Source organism: Candoia aspera, chromosome 3 (assembly GCF_035149785.1).
Source record: "Candoia aspera isolate rCanAsp1 chromosome 3, rCanAsp1.hap2, whole genome shotgun sequence".
NCBI lineage: Eukaryota > Metazoa > Chordata > Lepidosauria > Squamata > Boidae > Candoia > Candoia aspera.
This window is the reverse complement of record NC_086155.1, coordinates 33,809,185-33,827,480: the sequence shown is the minus strand read 5'-3', so window position 1 is coordinate 33,827,480 and position 18,296 is coordinate 33,809,185. Positions and strand designations below refer to the sequence as shown.

Genomic DNA, 18,296 nt, shown 5'->3' with positions numbered 1-18,296 from the left:
AGTGGCAGCAGCACTGGATCTGGGAGCAGCAGTGAAGCTTGGAGGTGCTTGGTAGTGCACCCCAGTGGTGGGAGTGGTGGTGAATTTTTTATTTTCTAAAAAAATGCTGGAGGGCTGTACAAGGCTGCTTGGTGAGCTACATGTGCAGGCCTGATCTAAAGTAGTATTTTTTTCATGTGTGTCCTGAATTCATAATTAATAGAGTTTATGAAATAATTTCCAAGTTTTGCTATTCATGTGTATAAAATTGATAACCCTCTTTCCACACCATTCGTATGATTATAAACCTGTATTGCATCCCTGTTTAGGCAGGGCCCAAACTTTTCAGTTTGATGGGGAATGTGATTCAGTTCTACTAAATACGGATTTGATTGTTGTTCACCGTAGCTTTTTCTGGACTATTATCTTTTGATGGGGTCAGACTTTAGTATTTTCTTCATTACTGCTATGCTCTGAATTTTCAACGTTGTTATACTGCTTTCACAAGTCCCAGACCAATTAGATTGCTCCTTTTTGTAAATTTCATCCCATTTTACATTAATTGTTATGATTTGGAGATCATTATGAATAAATTAAATCATACCTGCCCTAGTGACAATCCTCCTTACTAACATTTCTCTGTTTTGGAAGCTTAATCCTGTGGCCCTTCTTGTTTCTTTATCAGCTGTCATTCCAAAGTTATTTACTTCTTACATGATTAGTAAGATAATGGGGTTTTTTTGTGAAATAACTTCAGATAGTATTAATGAATTGGATCTATCTATCTATTGATTAGAGACTGGCAACTAAAGCAGCATAAAAGCATTTGTCACACATAAACAAACAAACAAAAACTTTAAAAATATATATGTTAAAGCCTGGATTATCTATACTGCTTATTTTTAGCATGACTTGTTTTTCTGCCAGTTTAATAATTCTAGCTTTATGCTATTTGGGAACATAAATTAAATTTGTTTAAATTTTCCTGGCTTCCTTGTCAAGTGTGCTGCTATTGATTTCTTTGTAAATACTCTATTCTCTTTTAGAATTGTATTGCATATTTTCGCTCCCAAAATGAATGGGAATAAAATGGACTTTTCTAAAGCTAAAGTATGAAATAGACAATTTTGATTTAATCGGTAACACATATTAATGTATTGGTCATTCATGTTTATAGACTATTACAAGAAAAAAGTGGTGTTTAATTGCTTTTTTTAAAATCAGGTTTCACAGACAATTGGTGCCACATCTTTCTCATTGCCTCATGAGTGGAATAACAGATCCATGCATTTACACTCCCCTTTTTCTACAGGACAAAACTGCATCCCCCTTCATAGTAAGTATTTTTACTTCCTGGTGTTGAAGTACAAACTCCTAAATACATTATGAGATCTCTCATGTCTGCCCATCCTATAAGATCTGAGTGGGTGTGCTCCAGGCCCCCTCAGTTAAATAGTCCCAACTGATGGAGACTAGGAAGCATACTTCCTTTGTCACAGCACCTGCCCTTGGAATACCGTCCCCCCAAGATACATCTGGCTCCCACTGTGGCTGTGTTCAAAAAACTCAGAAAACCTGACTGTTTCCCCAGTTAGAGGGGATGATGAGTCCTGCATATTTGATTGTCTTTTAATGGTTGGGGTTTTTTTTATGGCATATGGGTTTTTAAAAAATGCATAGTATGATTGATTGTTTGTACACTGTCTGGATTGGACAGCCTTGTACATTTCTAAAATAAATCAATGCATTTTGTGGGATCTCAGAGATAGGCCTTCTCCATTGCCACTCCTGCCTCCTGGAGTATTATTTCCTTAGAGGTCCATTTGACCACCTCCCTGCTCTGTTTTAGAAAAGCATTGAAAACCTAGCTTTTTGAACAGGCCATGGCCTAAGGTGTTTTGTGATCCTGCTGAGTGATAATTGATAAGGGATGGTTGGAACTGCTTCTTACATACTTCGGCATAGCATTATTTAATTTTTGCACCTTTTGTATTCTGTTTCTTTTTATTCAGTCTTTAATGCAGGTTGCCTTGAGTCTTTCTGATTTTGTGGTCATAAATCTAATATTTATTGATGGGATAATTTATAAATGTATGTATGTGATTATACAAATACAGGCTGAATGTTTGTAAAATGAATTATTTCCTTTTCACCTCTGGAGAATTTTTAAAAAATCCATCTTGGATTTGTTGTAGCCATAAGTACAGAATTGAATGAGCTAATGATGGAAGCCCAGTTACTACAAGTATCACTACCAGAAATACAAGAGCTATACGAGATCCTGTTTACAAAGCAAAAGTCATTAGTAGGACCAACAAGTGAAAAAGTAAGTACTGGACTGGACTCTCAGAAACTCTAGCATTGCTTGGGCACGGTTTCTAGGATAATAGATTTTTAAAAATGTTTATTTTAACTGCTGTAGAAAAAGTGAAGAGTAATCAAGGGCATTTTTGGAATGTTAAAGAACTGCCACAAGCGTGACAAGAAATTGTGGTCATGGCTAATCAGTGTATCCACATCAGGGTTTCCTTAGCGAGAGTGAGACTTTCCCCTGTACCAGTCAGTTGTATATTTCAACTCCCAACCTGTCAGCCTTACCAGGTAGACCGACAGGAAACACAACCAGATAAGCTAATTCTACTTTATTGTAAAGCTACATTAACATAATTTCGCAAGCCTGAAAGTACAATTCTCTCACCATCTCCTTTACAGCCCGAGAAACTAAGGAGGGCCCCTTCTGAGCCTCTTGCTCTATTATCCAGCTGTGGGCTATGCTGTCTCTTATCTGACTGTTCCCTAGGCAGCATCTCTTTACCCCATCTCCCATGGTCTTTCCCACATACCATTACTGTCCTAACAGTCAGAAATCATGCAAGACAAGGAGTAGGTCTCTAGTGTTTATTACTGCTACATTAAACAGAATCCTGACAAACTGAAGAAGCATGGGAAAAACCCAGACAGATAAACCCCAAAAGTTAAGGTGGGTCTGATCTGTGTCTCTTTGAATGGCTGCTTAATTCCTCAGTACTACGCATGTGTTTTCCCCCCTGGATAGAGGCCCCCTCCTGCTCGCCATCAGTACTCATGACAATTACACAACCTCATCCCTCAGCATGACATTATGGGTGCAGTGGGACCCATAGGTACATCCTTAAAAATACTCTGTCAGTATTCTTACTCTAACTGGGAGTTAACTAAATTATGTAAACACTGTTCTGAATGTTCTCTTTTTATCATACTTGCTAGCCACCAAGATATAATGCAGCTGTTCCCAAGAAAACTCCACCAGAGATTCATCCCACTCTCCTTGTATATCCCTCCTCACCAGCAGCATTGTGCTTCCTATCCTTCTGTGGAGCTGGGTATAATGAAGAAGGGCCATCAGGCCTACAGAATTGGAAGGGGCCATCCAGTCTTCCCCTGTTCAGTGCAGGGATTCAAATTAAAGGATCTTTGATAGATGGCTATCTAGCCTTTCTTGGAACACATCCAATGAAGCCTACAACTTCTCTGGATAATTGGCTCTATTGTCAAACTTCTATTACTGTTAGGAAATTTATTCTTACGTTTAGTGGAGTCTGCTTTCTGGTGTAACTTAAATCTATTGTTCCACATTTGATCTCTTGAATGTTACAGAACAGTGTTTGCTTGCCTACTTAGCCTTGCATACTCTGTTCTCTAGTACAATTGGGGCAGCAAGCGTTATGATAGTAGAGGGGAAATGGGGAGGTTGGTGGTATGAGCAAGAGAGACCACTATTAGGAAATTGCTGGAAAAGGTTAAATACCATTTGTGGCCCCCAAGGCTTTCCATGAGACATAAACCTTTCCTATAGTGAAGCTAGAACTATAGCCAAAAGAAAGAGGGTTGTAGGCTTTGATACCAACACAAGAGTGGAAATACTGGTTAAAAGGAGGTTCCATGCTGTACCAGGTAATACACTGCCTAATTTAAAATATGTTTCTTGTAGAATGATTGTCGAGGGAAGAGAGATGGAATCTGTTCTGTGGAAAAGAAACTGAAGAGACGCTTTGAAAGAGAGGATTTCTGCAATGAGATGAGAACAAGAGTAAGAAAAATAGCTCCAAACAAGAAAAAAATGAAATTGATTCATTTAAGGGAGCTGAGTAATAGCAAGTTAGAAAGAGAGAGGCTGTTTGACATTCAGCATACCGATGAAAGTCAGTTGCATTTTTCAGAAATGTCATTCTCTGAACAGGAAGACTCTGAAGATGAGAATGCCATTTGTCCAGCTGTCAACTGTCTACAGCCTGAAGGTGATGAGGTAAATTGAAACAAATTTGTGGAGTATACAGGAGTGGAATAAGAAATGCAGGACATAATAGAAGGATAGCATTAACAGGCTCTTGTGGGCTATCTAATCCATTGCCCTGCTCAGTTAAGGAAATCCAGAGTTAAGGCATCTTTCAACAACTGCCTGCTGTCTGCTTGCAGATACTCATTGAAGGGCAAAGCCAGCTATCCTTCTGGTAGCTAGTTCCATTGTTAAACTGCCCTTATCATCAGCAAGTTTCTTCTAGCATTCAACTATAATCTATGTTCTACATTTTAAAACCATTAGAACTATTTAAGTCTCTTAAATAATAATGCTCCTAATACACAAGGTTCATTTTACACCTCTAGAAACATAGCATTTTGTTTTTCATGCTATTGAAGATCTTAGTTATCTACATCTTCCTTAATGTATAGTATTCAGAACTAGGCCTGGTAGGTAGCATGACATATATTTGTTGAAATGTTGACAGTAAACAGACATATACGATATGCTATATACTGAGGACTTTTCTGGATTTTTTATGCCTAGGTGGATTGGGTCCAGTGTGATGGCTGCTGCAACCAGTGGTTTCATCAAGTGTGTGTGGGAGTTTCTCCAGAGATGGCAGAAAAAGAAGATTATATTTGTGCAAGCTGTACCAGAAAGGATTCTCCATATCGAAAGTAAATCACCTGATGAGCATTCAGGACTGTACAAAAGAAGATGAGATTTTTCTCCATAAAGCCACTGGGCTGGTTTTAGAGCCACATTGCAAATGGTGCTACTTCTGTCCTCATGGGATCATTTTTCAGACTTAAAACAATTTGACACTTTTGTATTTTTATTCTTTAAGCTGTTTGTGGTTATTAAGGTTTGAAATGCTGACTCTTTTGGTCCGGGGGTTTTCGCCAGTTTGGAAGGCATCAAGACATGCACCTTTTCATGTATAGCATTAAATTACCTCTTTGGAATCTACCAGCACACTTAAATCAACTCTGTCTAGGTGCAAAGCAGTGCACTAAATATCCCCATAATAACTCTTTTTGAAGAAATCCCTGTTTACTCTTGAACATTTTTAAAAATGTTAGATTTCCCCCATTTTGATTTTGTAGAATAGATTTATTTATCTGAGCAATAACTTCTGTGACTGGAATTATAATTCTGAACAGCGTGTTGGTGCTTTTAGCATTGGTTAATGTACAGAAAGCAAATGTTTAGGTTCTAGTATCACTGATGAGACTAGTGATGTAGGAGACAGGAAAGCTCTGTAAAGTAATGGCCACAGCTGTATTTTGGCTTTTTCTTTTTTGGTAGCTTGTATCAAATGTTGCAGTTTATATTGTGGAATAAACAAATGGTTATGTTACAAAATTGAACATTGGTGTCTTTAGAGAAGTTGAATTGCAGCCACTTTTATGGCAAGTTTTCACACAGTATTTTTTAAAAGTATCTATGCCACTGCATATTCAGCTTAATTTCTCTTTTTCATCCTGGAGAGCCTTATATTAAAAAATCCAAATAGACAAAAGAGTCCTTCTGGGTCACCTATGGGACAAACCTGGTAGTTTGTTTTTTACATGACAAACCTGTGGATAATCTTACAACTTTGTGTGGGCTCTTACCTGTTTTAGACACAAATATGGCTTAGATCAGGTAAATGATTCTTAGAAACAGGCTGGGTTAGATCAGTAGTCCTATCTGAATACAGTGTGAGAAAAGAAAAATTGCTGCATAGGTCACTGGGAAAAAAGTTTGAAATGCAAGGAACAAGATAAGGAATTAAGGTACTGTAGTGGTATAAGATGATATAGTTCAAATCCTTACCTGATCATATTGCTTACTGGGTGTCTTTGGGCCTATTCACTCACTTTCAGCCCAACCTACCTATTGGTTGTTTTGGAGGTCATAAAATGAAATGATACTGCTACGTATACTGTTGTGAACTTTCAAAGGAAAGGTGGGATATAAATGCAATGGAAGAAGAAGAAGAAGCTTTCAAGGTTCTGTCCCAGTGCCTGGAGGTTGTGATGTTTGGGCCACCCAGATCTGAGGATGTTCCACCTTTAACCTTGGATGAGCTAGCACGTCCTCATTCAGGATTGGTGCACAGCCTGAGGGCCTTCCTGGACTCACAGCACCTGCTCGATTTGCAGGTTGCAGCTGTGGCCAGGGAAGCCTTTGCACAGCTCCATCTGGTGCACCAATTACACCCTATCCTAGATTGGGAGGTCCTTCAGGGTCACCCATGTCCTGGTCACCCTATGACTTGATTACTGCAATGAGGTCTACATGGGGCTGTCCTTGAAGACCACCTGAAAACTTCAACTGGTCCAGAATACAGCAGCACAGGCAGTGATGAGCATACCTCAATATGCCCATGTAACATCTTTGCTTCCAGGCGCAATTGAAGATGCTGGTTGTTGCCTATGAAGTCCTACATGGCATTCAGTATGATTAGTTGAGGGACCACCTATCTCCTCTAGTATCTGCCTGGCTGCCACATTGATCCAGCAAGGTTGATGTTCCCCAGGTTCCTTCAATTAAACAATTCCACCTACAGGACACTGGACGTGTGCCTTCTGTCACAGTGCCTGCCCCCTGGAATGAGGCTCCCCCCAAGACCTGGATGACCTCCACCCTACTGGTGTTTCAGAGGGCTTTGAAGACTTGACTCTTTACCCAGGCACTTGGCTAGGATGGGTGTAGCCCCCTTTGAGAAGTGGGTGGGTGTGTTTGTTGCTGGTTTTGCCATCTTTGTTTCTTCATTTCTTTTATTTCTGTGTTTTTATTATTTTCTAGTTTTTATTTTCTAGTTTTTCATGTTTTTTTGTGACCTAGAATCACTGGGATTTGGGTGGTGTACAAATTGAATAAATAAATAATAACTAAATAATAAATATTGAAGAGAAAACCAAGGAGCAAAAATAAAGTAAAATGGATACATGCACATAATCTAAGAAGTGGAGTTTGAAATATCAACTGGGCTCACAAGATTTTGACTTAAGTCAAAATATATCCCATTTTATCTTTTGAAGTCATTGGACTATAATTTGGGAGAAAATATCCTTTTTACTAGTAAATGAATACATTTGCTATCAGTAATATTTTTCCAACTCCAGTTTGAAAAGTGTTTCTTTTTTGAAAGCAAGATTTAAGTTTCTGAAATCTTAAAACAACATGTAAGAAAAGATACATGCAACAGGATTAATCTATGGCAAATGTTAAACCCAAAACCTAAGATGAATGTACTTTTTCTTTCTAAAGAAAGAAATCTCATCAGATGTCATTCATAATGGTATTAAAGGCTTTGTACTTCTTTTGCAGCATTTTAGAGCTCAAGTTCTCCAGTTTATATTGGATTGATGTCCCTGCTGCATGGAATATGCTTGCCCTCTTCCTCTCTTGTTATTTGGTGTCTTCACAATCAGTATTTCACAATATTGGCCTATAAGTAAACAGTTTGGAGCTTCTAACCAGTTGGGACAGACGCTATTCAGGTAGCAGCTATGATCCATTTCTCTGAGGTGAAAAGCAGGCATATAACTGCCACTTAAGAAGTTTGAGCTACTGGATTTTTGAGAGTAGGAACTTTCCAACAATGCAAGAAATAGGTGAATAGGCTAAAAAATCAGACAATAGAAAAGACAAAGGGTTAAAATTCTGTACTGTAGTTGCTATGCAGGGATGCTGATCTCAGTCATGTCCCCATGGCCATCCTTTTGAATAAAAACATCTTTTTGAAAAAATTCCTAAATTTGGAGATTTGCTCCTTCCACAAATTCTATGCATCTTGAAATTGTAGTATTTATGAAAGTGGCCATTAAACATTTTAGGGGATTCAGTCCTTTGAAAATCCAATGTAGTCCCTCTTCAATACTATAAATATCAGTTCTCAAATAATACTACTTTTTTTAAGCTGTGGTGCCAAGACAGCTTAATTTTTTCAGGGGAAGAAAATTACTTCTAGTCCTGGGGGTGGGGGGTCCTGGCAGGGGAAGACAAACTATTGCTTCAATAAAAAAAAATGGGCATAGAAAAGTACGATCAATGTTAGAGAATCTCATTCATTTTACCAAGTATTGGATACTTGCAAGTCCCTCCAGAGCAGCAATATTTTAGAAAGAAAACATTAATTTTATGATCACTACAAAGGAATGCCTGCTTGCTTCAGGCAGGGTAATACAATAGTGGTTTCTCTGATTCTCTGTAGAAAAATGGCATTAGTGTAAGGGGACACTATAATATTACAGAATCCTGAAGGAACTGCTTGAGTACTTACTATGAGGATGCTGATGTAACAAAACTGCTGTCTTTCAAGAACATACATTTAAAGGAACTGTTTTGTCATAGTATTAGGCTGTAAAAGGTGTCACACAGCACTGCTGCTAATAATAATATCAGCCACTGTTAATAAAATTGAATTGTTACAACTGTTGATTAAAGGCCAGATTCAATATGTATTTGTTAATATGTAATATTTTTAAGCTCAGTTTGTCACAAAATCAATTATGTACATCACATGGAACTCATCACTGTCTGTTCATTGTTCCGTGCTGGATTTGAACGAAATGCACATTTTGCCCATGGTATTAGTAATTGAAAGCATGACACAACTGACTTTTAGTTTTAGTTTAAAGTCCTTTCAATGTTTAATCATTTCCTCCTGAAATATGGAAAAGAGTTGGAAAAATAAATTTTCTGGAAGGAAGGGTAATGGGAATAGGGAGAAGGACACTGCTATTTTTACTTTTTTTTGTTCATGAAAGCTTATTTTCTTCAGGAAAGACCTGAATTGCTATATCTTCTCAATCAGCAGGAAAAGTTAAATGTTAAGCATCCATATACCATACAGCAATCAAATACATTCCTTTATGGAGTGCTCTTATTCTTCACTTTGAAAAAAAAACCCAGTGCAAATCAAGAGGCCTACCTAAAATGCAGTTAGACAATAAACTGATATGTATCTACTCATAGATGAGAATTATTTGCTATCTATTATCCATCAATAATTTCTTCTATACCAAGTCGGTTACGATGCCTTTGGCTGCAGCCTAACAAAGAGTTTTGGGACACTCCATCTATGCTTAAGGAAAGCAAGCTGTGATGCTCAAGGAATATGAGGTGTAGCTCTTCTATTTTCCCAGCACACAGCATGTAAGAGTAGCCCCACCATCACCTTCCTATATGCCGTATCACTTTGTGAAACGGGCAACAGACAAATGCCAAGCTGCAGCCCACCACATAGCATCCCCCTTCTGCCTTTGACTCAACTGTGGTCCTATCAGCTCTCCTTATTGTAGCTCACTGCTAATCAGGATGGGGAAACATTTTCCCTTCCAGGTAAAACTGGAAAGGATTTTTTTGAAGGTATCAGATGATTCAGGCTGAAATAGTTTCATTGCTCATGAACAGTGATTTTATCTTTGTGCTGCAAATAGCATAAGGAAAAAGGAATAATCACAATACTCCCAACAGTTTAGGCAGGACTGATCAGTAGTCAAATTTGTAACCCATGTTTTACTTTCTGGAAGAACGTCCAGATGATAAGCCTCTCCAAAGATAGTAATGTCTTGGGTTTTTACTCTTGTCAGACCTGGCCAGCAAGATCATCACTAATGATGATTTTAGTGGTCAAATGACCAAAGGTTAGAAGCAGACACCTCTTCATCATACCAGTACTTAGGTTTATCCAATATTTTATTTATTTAATTTTTATCCCACCTTTATCATTTTTATAAACAAGGCAGCAAACATACCTAATACTCCCTTCTCCTCCTATTTTCCCCACAACAACCACCCTGTGAGGTGAGTTGGGCTGAGAGAGAGTGACTGACTAAGATCACCCAGCCAGCTTTCATGCCTAAGGCAGGACTAGAACTCACAGCCTCCTGGTTTCTAGCCCAGCACCTTAACCACTGGACCAAACAGGCTATTTTAAGCCATAACCATTATTTAGAAATCACATTAGCGGGTTTGCACAGTACCCCAAGTCAAAACCAAATTATATTATGGTTTGGAGTGATGTGCAATCCAGGGTCTATGTTTTACTGCTAGTCAGCTGACTTTCAAAGCTTTACAATGGACCTTTAAATCAGGACTTGGGAATTAGCACTGCAATTTTATATAACTACTGTGGAACGAGGACATTTAATTTGGGGTGCCAATCAGTCTGAAAAGGAGTTGTCAAGCCTGTTTTTTTGTTTTCAGTCCAGTTTATAAGCAAAGAGGGAGGACATTCTCCTGTGTTTAAAATACAAGTTAGCCTACTCTGTTGAGGGTTGGACTATAGTTCCATCAAACCAGTGTAACACTTGTTAAGTGGGGACAATGGGAGTTATACATGAGGAGAGGACCTCGTGGAATTCTGCTGTAAAGGGGCACATTTTTCTTTGGGCTGCCCTCAGAGTACTAAGTTTTGCCTCAGACCAAAATAGTTGGATCCCACATAGCTACTTAGGTTTCAGTTTGTGATAATTGGTTTAAAGAATTATCAGGCCAACATCTAGTAGGTGCCTCGAAAAAATGCTTTCAAATTTCTGCCTACAGCCAATTCGCATCTTCCGCTCCTTAAATAATCATGTGAGCCTATCCAGTCAACATCCAAAATTAATTTGCGTCCTCAGAGCTTCAAAAACTCAACAGTACGTGCTAAGCATACGCACGACTGAGGCCAGCATTTGTCGCAATGTTGCATCCATACAATTCTCTCAGCAGCGTTGCGGTGTGGCTTGAAACTTCCCAATGTAGCCAACAACAGCCCTGGCATTCCCAGGTGTTCTCCAAGTACTAACCACGACGGGAAATCTTGCTTAGCCTACGAGATCAATCAAGAAAGGCCTGCTAAATGGGACTCCAATTCATTTCACGCGCACATCCTTACGAGTACCTCCGCTGTAATCAGTGTTTTATTTCTGAATAAAGATACATTAACTCGGCCTTCTGTCTGACAAGTCAAGTTGTCTTTACGAGGTTTTGGCCGGCTTCCGTCCGCAATGATACCAGACTTTTCCTACTCTACATGTACTGTCCAATAAAAACCGTCAGTGCGGTACGGCTAGTATGTTAAAACGCATGCAGCAATCGACGGACAGCCGTTTTCGGGCCAGAATAAAAAACTCAGGAGAAGTTAAGCTCCTTTTAACGCGTATATGCGGGCCTCAAGGGGCGCTCTTCGGGAATCTCTTCGGCTCTGATTCTCGCAGGCGTCGCTCTCGAAGAGCGCGTCGTTGCGTGCGCGTTTGCCGCGTGGTGGCGGCGGCGGCGGCGGCGGCCGCGACCCTCTGGTGCCGCCTCTTTCTCTTTCCTCTCTCTCGTGCTCCTCCACGGGGCTTCCTCCGTGTCTTTCCTCCCGCCCAGTGCGGCTCTGCCCGGAGGATACCGCGGGATGTCGGGAGCGGTGGCAGGCGGCGGGCCTGGACCCGTGGCTCAGGGACTGAAAGAAGCACTGGTGGAGACCCTGAACGGGATCCTTTGCCCGGTGCAGGGCGTTCGTGCTGCGGCTGAGGAGCAGGTGAAGGTGCTGGAGGTGACGGAGGGTAAGTATATGGGAGCTGGGGGTGCTGCCTGGGCTGTGGGATAGAAGGCCGTGGGGTCCTGCTGTGGGCTTTGGCCTCCTGCGCCTCGGCCCTTTCCAATCAGGGCTGCCCTCCCATTTTTATTTCGGCGAGAGGAAAAGCTGTCGCCGCAAGCGAGGGTGGAGCGAGAGGCTCCCGTTCGGGGTGCGAGTGATTCCTGAAAAGGAAAGTGAAAAGCTCACCTCCCTTTTTTTGGTTCCGGGTTCACTTCAGGATTCGGTAGCCAATCATTTTTTTCCCACAGTGTTGGAGGTACCAGATTCCTCTTCCAGCTTTTTTCCCTTAAGAGATAACGGAAAAAAATGGACTTCGGTTGCTGTATTTTGGCTGCGTTTATACAATATGCTTAGCTTGGTTAATGAATTAGCCCCTTTTCTGGATTTACACAATATCTTGAACCATAATCTAACCAAATAGACCTGGTTTGCACAACACATTGAGCCACAAAAGAAACAAACTAACCAAAGCTCTCATGTAACCTGCATCTGCAAAACCAACCTGTCTTCCCTTCCTTTTCCTTATCCCAATTTAAATCCTGGATCAATCTAGTCACTGTTTGCGTCTGATGAAGTAAGATGCAAAACTTTATGCCTCTTAATAAACTCTGTTTATTATTATTATTATTATTATTATTAAAAATTATTATTTATAAACTCAGTCAGAAAAGCTGCTGCCAGACTCCTTCTGATTCTTTATTAACAAAACAGGCTGTTGTGAAGGTACTAAATTTTTAACTGATTAAGCTTGATGTGTGAACACAGTCATTGTGTTATGGTGAATTGTGATAGAGGATCATTCTTGTAGATGATGTGCTGATGAGTTCTTAATAAATAAGATAAAAGGTTTCCATCAGGTTATTTAAAATGTTTGGGGCACTAGTGTCAAATGGAAAATACTGGAATCCTTATACTAAATTGAAGAATAAGTGATCCAAAGAGTTCATAAAGCTACATTGTATGTGTTTTTAAAAGCTGGATTATAAATGTATAGGAACAATAATTATATTGAGAGTTGATATTTAGTTACACATATACTATAGAATCAAATAGAGGGGTGTTGATCTTGCAGGTTATGATGAAATGTTTCTGAAAAACAACAGTTCCTCCTTCAGACACTACAAGCTTCTGGTACAGTAATGGAGGGAGGATGGATTTTCGTTCTTGCCCCCCACTCCCGAAGCATTTGGTATGCTCAGTTAAGATGAAGTAGCTGGGTGAATTATTTATTCCACAAAAACGTCACTCACAAGAAAATAAATGACTTGGCACGTATGGATTTTGCTAGCTAAAATTCTCTAACCCGAGTTATTAAGTAATGTGAACCTTTTGGAAAAAAAAAAGGTTGTGTCTCTTTTCCATTCCCAGTCCAAAGTATAATAATTAAAGAGACAGGAGAAGAAAATTCCTAAGATTGCAGCATGATGTGGTATGGGCAGACAAGAGTATGCATACCATGAAAGCAGGTGGAACCATAACAGAGTTGCATAGTGGCACTTCTGTGATACTGCTATTGCTAATTACTTCTGTGATTGCTAATTTAAAGAGAAATTAAGAATATTTATGTATATACTGTATATGTGTGTTATATTTCCTTTTTATGTTCTTTTTAAATAGTTTGACTATGTCACTTTAAAGGCATTTTTCTTTAATCACTTGATTAATCTTTTATTGTCTCTCCAAAGATGGAAAAGATAATGCCTAATGACTAATTTAGGAACTGGGACAGAAAAAATAATTTTATTTAGTGCTGTAGCCATTTCATTTTGAAAATGTTCATAGAAAGATAAAAGGAATTGCATGGATACCTGAAGGGAACTCTGTGAAAGCTGAAACAGTCTTCTTCACATAAGGATGACATTTAGTATTTTTAATACTTGTTTACTAAGTACTGTACTAAGTTTGCATACAATCATATTTCTTGCCTGGATCTTATTTTTAAGGAATAGTGGATTGAAAAAGCGTATTTCATTATCTTTTATTCATACTCCAACCAATTAAAGAACCAGTAATACTTAACATAATTCTGATGAATCCCAAGTGTCCAGAGCTTGTAATATAACCATAATTATAGGGAAAATTGATATGACTGTTAAGATGACCACTTAAAAGATCCAGGTCCATGCTCCTGTTGTTGCAGAAATGAGTTTGAGGAACTTGACATGTCACACTTCCATTTTTATTAGCAATCTCTGACTGTATAGCACGGTGTGTTTATGTAATGGCATAATACAACCATGAACACTTTGGCATATCTAATTTTTAGCTTCACCACAGCTATCAAATAGTTGTCCTCCTATTTCTAACCAGATAATTTATTTCTTTGAGCTATAGGTTAAATATATTGTATTCCTTCACAAAATCTTCAGAATTACGCTAGAACTAGAAATAAATTATTGACCGTTTGCTCTAGCAGTTATGAAGCGCTCTTCAGTATGGATAATATTCATTATCTTATTGATAACAGATTGGCTTACAGTAGGTATAAAAATTAGAATATCCATTATAGGTGATATCCCTTTCCTCAGTTACTCAAATTTGAAAATTGGAGCAAGTTTGGACACTCCGGTATTTTTTTCCTTTTCCTTTTTGATAAGCTCCATATGGGCAAAGCTATGAGATTGAGATTTACAGAAAGCACTGAAGGTCTTGAATGATAACACGTACTAAGTCTGCTGTAAGATATTCTGTGTGAAGATGCCAGGAAGACTGTTTAGAAGCTTCAGTTTTGGACAGCAACTGTTGGGCTCGTTCTTAACCAAAAGCACATAATTCCAGTGCTGTAGGGCAGCCTTCCCAAACCTGGGAGTTTTCTATTTATATAGACTTCAACTTCCACAATTCCTGCCAATAATCAACCAGTCTGGAACTGGACAAGGCTACAAAGGGTTGTGTATTGGCTCACATTTACCTTGAGGTTTTAATTCAAGATACCAGTTTGAATTTGTAAATGTTCTAAGTCAGATGTAGCCCCAAATACCTTTCTGTGTGCCTGAAATTTCTTCAGATTGTGCTATTGAGTGCAGTTGCTAAAAATAAGTGACACTTTCCCATCATTTGAAGTAGGGAACACATAAAACTATAACGTAATGTTAGCACAGTTACATACCAAAGACAAGAGTAATTCTTCAAATACTTAGGCAAGGCCATGATTTTCTGTTTTTGTCTATGTGTATGATGTTTAAGTCTACTTTAAGTCATTGGTCCAACCGCTAATAAGTTACCTACCCCAATAGGTTACCTACCCTAGCCGTAAACAGTCTAGCTTAGAAATTCTTCATTCTTATAAGTTAAAGTATTCTTGGTTGTTACATCTATATGTGTTAGGACTACGCAAATATTCAGTTTGGAGATTTGATTTGGAGGAGATTTAACTGAAACAAATAGGAAAGCCAAATAATCGAATTGATTCATTTCAAATTTATTTTACTGCCTGATTTTTGCAGTATGTTCTTTTAAAACAATATGAAATATGGATTTTTATTTGACTACTTGCAGAGTTATCAAAACATTCCAGTGTTGAACCATCATTTTGAATTTATATCATTTGACATTTTAAATAAGTCTAGAACCAATCTGCATACCACTATTACGCATATTCCTGTCATAGTATGTGGAAAATCATTTTCAGTGGCATGCAAAATCACTTTGTAGCCCTACAAATTTATTAGAATCTAAGCTTGTATGTTTTCTAGTGGTCCTGAATAATAATAGCTTCTACAACTAACTTTTAATATAGTATTATATGTGTGTTTTTTATAAGAGGCAATTGTATTGCTATGGCAACTACCTGTATCCAGTTATGAGAAGTCCAGGATACAGATGCAGTCCACCATTATCAGCTATAATTAACAGATCTGGAAATTAATAATATTTTATGATTTGTTGAAAGAGGAATGAATTGTTCCTCTCAGATTCAACAGCCTTATTTTATGTTTACTCTGAAGTAAAACTTAATATATGTATTTGGGGCTACTTCTGGATAATATACAAAATTGCAGTCCCAGTATACGGAACAATTTGAGAATTGGCTGTCTACATTCTATAAAATTACTATTTCTGGAATGGCAAGAAAACTACAGAAAATCACAGAACAAAAATAACCAAAAAAATGAAATAGGTCACTTTCTGATTAGTGCCACAGAAGAAACTGATCTTCCCTCTAATAGGTACGTGGATGCATATGTGTAGTATTTAATTCTGAAACCCCTTTACACACTTTCTTAGCAATCTTACGATAGAGACTAGTATTATTTTGCTGAGATTTAAGTCACTTAATGAATGTATGGCTTAGCGAATTTGAATTGTAGGCATTGTCAACTTAGGTGTTAATCTATACTAGGAACCGAACAGGAACTTCTTTCGTATTCATTTGCTGGACTCCTTGGACACTTGGCAGCGATGGAAGTTGGGAACTCTTATGTTTTATTTAAATCTTGATCTTAATTTGCTTTTTAATTACACATTATAAGGGGAAGCTGAGATATAAATAAATGCATAACTAAATCTAGCTCTGAAAAACTATCTGATGCCACCAGATGAAGGTATTAGAAGCACTCCTAAACTACCTCTACTGTCTTCCAGCTGTAGAACAGCATCCAGTCGCATTCTGAAACTGACAACCATTTTTAAGGAGTATCTTCCTGTCTCAAACTAGTTATGCGTCTATTCCTTTGTTGCTGAAATAATTTACCAACAGTATTTCCATCTTGCTTTGATTAAATACAGATTATTCATCCACATTACAATCAAAACTGACACTAAACACTGTTTCAGAATTTATGTAACCTCTTTGAAGCTCTTGTTAGTTTTAGTCTGTGGTATAAACAATTAATGGTTGTACAATGACTTCATTCTTGAAAGTCAAGGGAGAAACTGCTTTCTAATTCTCATTTAAGATTTTCTGGCTTTCTTCCAGAATAGACCAAAACTGTTCTGCAAAGAAACAGCCCTCAGGGATCAAGAGCAATCTTAAGTATGAGGTGTTTACTGAACCTATCCGATAGACCTGGCATTTGGATAAAGTTGGTTGTGCAGTTCCATACAACTGGTTTTGACGTTAGTTATATAAGTAGCTTGAGATGCCTAACATTATCAGTTGGCATATCTATATCTATATCTATATCTATATGCCAGTCGCTCTCAGCCCAACTCACCTCACAGGGTTGTTGTTGTGGGGAAAAGAGGAGGAGGAGGAAGGAGTATTAGGTATGTTTGCCGCCTTGAGTTATTTATAAAAATAATAAAGGGATAAAAATTAAATATACTGTATATGTACACATATACTCACACACACATATACTGTACACACACACACACACGAGGATCCGTGCCATTTCCTGGCCTTGAGATAGTCTTGTTTTACCATAGAAACAGTGTACCTTAAAGCATTTGAAGAAATAAAGAATCAAGGACTTTTTAAAAACTTTTAATTGAAGGCTTTATTGTTCCTTCATAGTATGACACATGAGCCATGTGTATAAAGTAACTTTAGTTGGCAAAAAAATGCATGTTTTTGACAAATTCTGCCATCTGACAGTTCAGTTCCTTTGTGGTTATAATGGCTTTTGAAGCAAGGTTCTAGCAGTAGTTCTGTAGCCAGAATTAGCTTACATTCATGAATGCTTAAACCATAAAAATTAGTTATTTCTCTAACAGTTAAATATCATATAGATTTATAATATCTAAAACAGGTTCATGTTAACCACCAATTAAGCCTTCTAAATATAGTGTGTAGCTATTATGTACAGTGAATTTAAATGGTTATAGCTTAAGAAATTTTTTAAAATTCATTGAGCTATTCATGAACTGCTTGGCTCCTGAATGAGTCTCAGGCTGTTCCTATGAAGATAGCAGCATCTTCTGAGGGGAAAACCATCTTTCTTATACCATAGGACTTCAGCTATAAACTGTTCCCCAAAGTCAGTCTGTGTTAGTTCAGTGTGAGGGATTGCTCAAAACCTGGTAAAGAGAATGGTGGTTTGCAAAATATTACAAGTTTGGAATATTTGTGCATTCTTTATCAGGAAAATAGGTAGGTACCTCTCCACAGGACAGGTGGTTAAGCAAGAGGACAAAGGAATCCCCATCCAAACAAAATTAGAGATAAATGGGGTGCAAAAGTAAGCTATTCAGTTGCCAAGATTTCTGTAACCTGACTCCCTTTGTCCTATCCGGTGCATCTGTAAGAATCTAGCTTCCTTGGTTGTGAATGGCTTCTAGGGGATTGACATTCAAACCACTTTAAAAATCTGCAGCTATGCTAGGCAGTTCCATACTTTATGAGATCCCTGTTCAACCCCCCTCACTGGCCTATCCCCCCCACCCCCATCTCTGCCCTTTTGGCTGCTCTGCATAGCAGCACTCCTCGGTGGTGGCGCTGGAGCTCAACCCTCAAAAGTAGTCCAGAAGAATACTGTGATCAATGGTGTCAAAATCCACTGAGAATCCCAAAGAAGATCTGGAGAAGTA

General features: G+C 38.4%; 2 protein-coding genes across 8 annotated transcripts in view; both read left to right on the top strand.

The window, feature by feature from the left end:
- The window catches only part of KDM5B (lysine demethylase 5B), a 68,729-nt gene extending 63,098 nt beyond the window's left edge, over positions 1 to 5,631 (top strand). For 3 of the 6 annotated variants that reach the window (XM_063297314.1, XM_063297313.1, XM_063297317.1), the window contains 4 exons: positions 1,204 to 1,315; positions 2,175 to 2,305; positions 3,950 to 4,264; positions 4,805 to 5,631. In XM_063297314.1, coding sequence (XP_063153384.1) covers positions 1,204 to 1,315; positions 2,175 to 2,305; positions 3,950 to 4,264; positions 4,805 to 4,942 — 696 coding nt within the window. In that variant the 3' untranslated portion in view covers positions 4,943 to 5,631. Of the gene's footprint in view, positions 1 to 1,203; positions 1,316 to 2,174; positions 2,306 to 3,225; positions 4,265 to 4,804 lie in introns of those variants that run through there. The other 3 variants (XR_010067542.1, XM_063297316.1, XM_063297315.1) reach the window with 3 other exon arrangements.
- A 5,833-nt stretch (positions 5,632 to 11,464) lies between these two features.
- IPO9 (importin 9) overlaps positions 11,465 to 18,296 on the top strand; it is a 40,898-nt gene continuing 34,066 nt past the window's right edge. For both annotated transcript variants that reach the window (XM_063297310.1, XM_063297309.1), the window contains exon 1: positions 11,465 to 11,790. In XM_063297310.1, coding sequence (XP_063153380.1) covers positions 11,640 to 11,790 — 151 coding nt within the window. In that variant the 5' untranslated portion in view covers positions 11,465 to 11,639. The remainder of the gene's footprint in view (positions 11,791 to 18,296) is intronic.